We start from the raw sequence: 4,107 nt of genomic DNA, 5'->3' as shown, positions 1-4,107 counted from the left end.
TGCCACCTCCCCTCTGCCCCCCCCACCTTGTCTTCTTGAGCCGTGGCGACGCGGCTTCTCCCACGGCGAGAGCGCGCGCGAGAGGATTCCCAGCGCACTTTATTGTGCCGGATTCCAGCTTCTCTGGGATGTCAGTGACAGTGCGAGTGCCTTTTCATCAGGTGTTTTCCTCTCCTCCGCCCCCCCACTCCAAAAAAAAAAAAATCCAGGGGTGCTGAGATCTGCGGGTTCTGTGAGGAGAGCGCTGCCAGCCAAGCGACCCAGAGGAAAACTTTTTGGAGAGATTTAAAAATTGGGTTTGATGAAGGCTGCTCCCGCACCTGATAATTTAAATGCTTTTTTGGCTATTGTGTTTTATGCCGAAGAGTTTTTTTTTTTTTTTTAAATCACTTAGGATCAGATGAAGATAAGAACGTTCCAAAAATAATAACGATTGTAGCCCTCGCCCTTGTGATGAAGGTTGTTATTCTGGAGGTTATTCTGATGAGTACCTGTAAGTGTTTTCGGACGCTTATTAATGAGGAATTAGGGTGGATTTTGTGCAAAACGTGTGTGTCTCAAGACTGACTCGGTAAAGGTAGAACCCGAGGAATCAGCAGGTCCTTTTCCAGGCCTTTGGCTCCTGCCCCGCCAATTCGCAGAGCATTCATCGTGTGGTTTATTCTGTTTCTTACGGATCTGTGTACATCCCCCACCCGCTCTTTGAGTGGGTGAGATGTCTTTTCATGAAGTGCAATTCTTCTGCAACCCAGACCCCCAAAAGGCGAAGGTGTCGCACCCGGGAACGGTTAATGCCTATCCTGTTCCAGTGGATAGGCCACTTCTGGGCGCCCCTGGGTGCGGGCCCCGACGTTGTCACCAAGGGCTAGCTCTTGGGGAACAGCGACTGGGCAGAGTCGCAGCACCCCATGCTCTAGGCTGCCTTTGGGCCTCCCAGTGTATGATTGGGACCGGCTTCCTGGCTCGGGCCCCTCGGGCAGCGTGGGAGGAACTTTGTGTGGCTGTGGTGCATCGCTCTGCCACTGGCCTGAACGTCTATCACGTGTGTGAGCGGTTTTCCCTCTTTTTTTCTTCCCTCCCCTTCCCCTCACCCCGCCCCCTCCCTAGGTCCCTGCGCGTTTTATTGCGACCTGCCGGTGGGAACTTTGTCTCCGAGTCGGAGCAGCATGGAGCGGCGGAGCGAGAGCCCGTGTCTCCGGGACAGCCCCGACCGGCGGAGCGGCAGCCCCGACGTCAAGGGGCCTCCTCCGGTGAAGGTGGCCCGGCTGGAGCAGAACGGCAGCCCCATGGGAGCCCGCGGGAGGCCCAACGGCGCCGTGGCCAAGGCCGTGGGAGGTAACAGCCCGGAGCAAGGAGGCGCGCGCAGCCCGCGGCCCGGTGATAATGGCCCGAGTGTCAGGGTTCAGGTTGATTAGGCACTGTCGCGGTGTAGAATTACAGGAAGTGAATTCCAGGTTGCCAAATAATGCCCCCGTCGCCTCTCATCTGCAACTGGTAGCTTCATCTCGAGTTAAAACAAGAAAGTGGTTTACCCAGAGGGTGGCATTTTTTGGGCACTTTGCCACTGTGTGCTGAGGTGTTGGCAGGTTTATGTCACAGCCAGCTAACTGTTTCTAGATTTTCCTAGAGAGCTTTTTAGTGATTTAACTTTTTTTCCTTGCCTCAGAGTATCTGTCGTGGGGATGAAGTTTAGTTGTGTTTGCTTTTGTGGACTAGTCTTTAATGCTCGGGCAGTACAGGAGCAAGAGTTGTTGTTACTTTGTAGTTAGGACAGTGCTTCCAGACAATGAGTAACAAGTGGGAATATTTTCTGCCACATTTCAAGTGTGAAACAAAGAATCACTACGAATCTATCAGGCCCTTAGAGACTTATTAATGCTACTGTTTCCTATAAAGATAAAAGTCATATGCATTTGTAACTTTGTATGAATTATAGCATAACAGGTGAAAATAGTATGGTAACTTTCTTGGCGAAATACAGTTTCCCTTTCCAAGAATTTAATATTATTTAAAGAAAATCTTTTGTAGTTTTTACTATTAAACAACTACTTTCTTTTAAAGTGGTTAGGAAAAGTAATTTTATAAAGTGAAGATATGCAAGAAATTTAAACATTAAAATTTTTTAAGGTTTATATGCCATTTGCCTAGTTTTTTTCTTTTTAAATAAAATGCACCGTTCTACATGGTATGCAGTTTTATTGTGTTTGAGATAAGTCATTAGTTTAAATTTTTTGCTTCTAAAGTTTTTCTTTTGTCCTAATATTTTCAGCAGTTGCCTATTTAATATAATTCTTAATATTAGCCTGCCTGAAATGATACAAAACCCTGGCAAAACTTGGTGATAAACTTTAATCCCATGTTCTAATAGCCATAGTATGTATTTCACATTAAATACTTGACTTTACATGTCTGCTCCCTTTTAAAGAGTTAAAAACAGGCATATTGTAAAGTAACACATTTTCATTTTTACTTATTTTGCTATTACTATTTCTTTACGGTAGACATTCAGGCTAGTTTGCCTTAGTTCATTAAGTTAATCATCTCCCCTGAGAAGCACTCATTCTTTAATTTTTAAAATTGCCAAAATTATTTGGCTGTAGATTGTGGCTTATATATCTTCCATTTTAGGGACTGGAAGATATTTTTAATGAAGCAAGAAGAAAACTGTTCTGTGACTCACTTTTTAAAAGTAGTGTTTATTGAAGTGCTATCTTGAGACTGGAATAATACCTTCAGAGTACTTTTCATATCATCTTTTAGTTTATGCATGTAAGAAAGAAAAATATATGGTGTATATAGTGGAACCAAATGTGAGACGATATAATACATGCTGATAATGTTTGATTGAAAAACTTTTGGAAATCTTTGGAGAGAATGTGTTCTCAAAGTGGCCTTATGCATAAAGAAAAAACTTGGACTTGAAATTTAGATTTCTTTCTTAGGATCTAATACAATTTACTAAATTGAGAGGTCTCTAAATATTTTAGAATGTAATTGTTAATGATTATGCTTCCTTACAAGTTTTGTTTTTTCTATATCATATTGGACTATGAAAGAAAATGCCTAATTTTATTGACTAGGGCCTACTTTTATTGTAAAGTGGGAGTTATTTTTTATATTTTTGAGACTATAATTCACATTTGACCTCTTAGTATAAATTTGATATAAACTAAAATTATTAAATTTTGATAACAAATAATAGATGTGTTTTAACAAGCTGCTTTAGTCACACTTTCTGAGCTTTGACTCCATTTAGTAATATCAAAGGTCTTACTAGCTGCTCCCCAAACTAGAAATAAAGATGACATTATTTTGTCTCGACAAGTATTATTTATAATACTTAATGTTAAAGTGGTTAAAATAGTTTACATATGGTGGATTTTAAAATATTTTTTTAAAAGAAAGGTTTTATTCTATATAGCATAAGAATTTTTGGAAAGATTTTAATTTAGAAAGCTTTAAAAATATAACAACTTAAAACATAAAATTTCATCATTTAAAGTTTTCTAATTGAATGTTAATGATTGTTTTGGGGGTTTAAGTTTATATACTGTAGTTTCCAAATGTACATTGAGATGTTAATGATTTCATTTCTTTGTAACTTTAAATCACATATATAGATTGGAGAAAAGCAAAGCTTTTTTAAAAAAAATGTGCATTCTAAATTTTAAAAATGTTTAAAATATATTTCTAGTTAACACTTCTTTATAACTGAAAGCCTTTGGGGCAGGGCATAGGGTAAATAAAAAATAGATTATATTTCTATCACCCTACCTCCTTTTGTTTAAATTTTTTTTATGAAGCAATATAATAAGCATAGACAACTACAAAAATATTTATAGCTCTGCAATTTTTATTTCCATTTTCAGATATATTGTAGTCTTTTCAATGTTGTAAAGATGTTTATTATAATATGTTTTTAAGATAGAGCTCGAAATTTGGTAAGATGTATTTGTTAATCTTTAGTGATTTTCATTCTTAAAAGCTCCCCCTCTTAAAGACAAGGAGAAATCATTAAGTTAATTGGTTAACCAATAAAATAACAGTTTATCTTACTGTTTTTTGATAAACTGAGGTGAATAAATGTTTCTAAATGCTGTTGGCAAT

General features: G+C 38.8%; 1 protein-coding gene across 4 annotated transcripts in view; it reads left to right on the top strand.

The window, feature by feature from the left end:
• The window catches only part of SATB2 (SATB homeobox 2), a 180,544-nt gene that overhangs the window by 5,223 nt on the left and 171,214 nt on the right, over positions 1 to 4,107 (top strand). For 2 of the 4 annotated variants that reach the window (XM_025039434.1, XM_025039433.1), the window contains exon 2: positions 1,108 to 1,335. The exons of 1 other annotated variant lie outside the window; for it this stretch is intronic. In XM_025039434.1, coding sequence (XP_024895202.1) covers positions 1,167 to 1,335 — 169 coding nt within the window. In that variant the 5' untranslated portion in view covers positions 1,108 to 1,166. Of the gene's footprint in view, positions 1 to 394; positions 494 to 1,107; positions 1,336 to 4,107 lie in introns of all 4 variants that reach the window. One more of the 4 variants, XM_025039432.1, reaches the window with a different exon arrangement.

Source organism: Pteropus alecto, unplaced genomic scaffold (genome assembly GCF_000325575.1).
Source record: "Pteropus alecto unplaced genomic scaffold, ASM32557v1 scaffold3, whole genome shotgun sequence".
In the NCBI taxonomy this organism is placed as follows: domain Eukaryota; kingdom Metazoa; phylum Chordata; class Mammalia; order Chiroptera; family Pteropodidae; genus Pteropus; species Pteropus alecto.
This window is presented reverse-complemented; position numbering and strand designations above follow the sequence as displayed.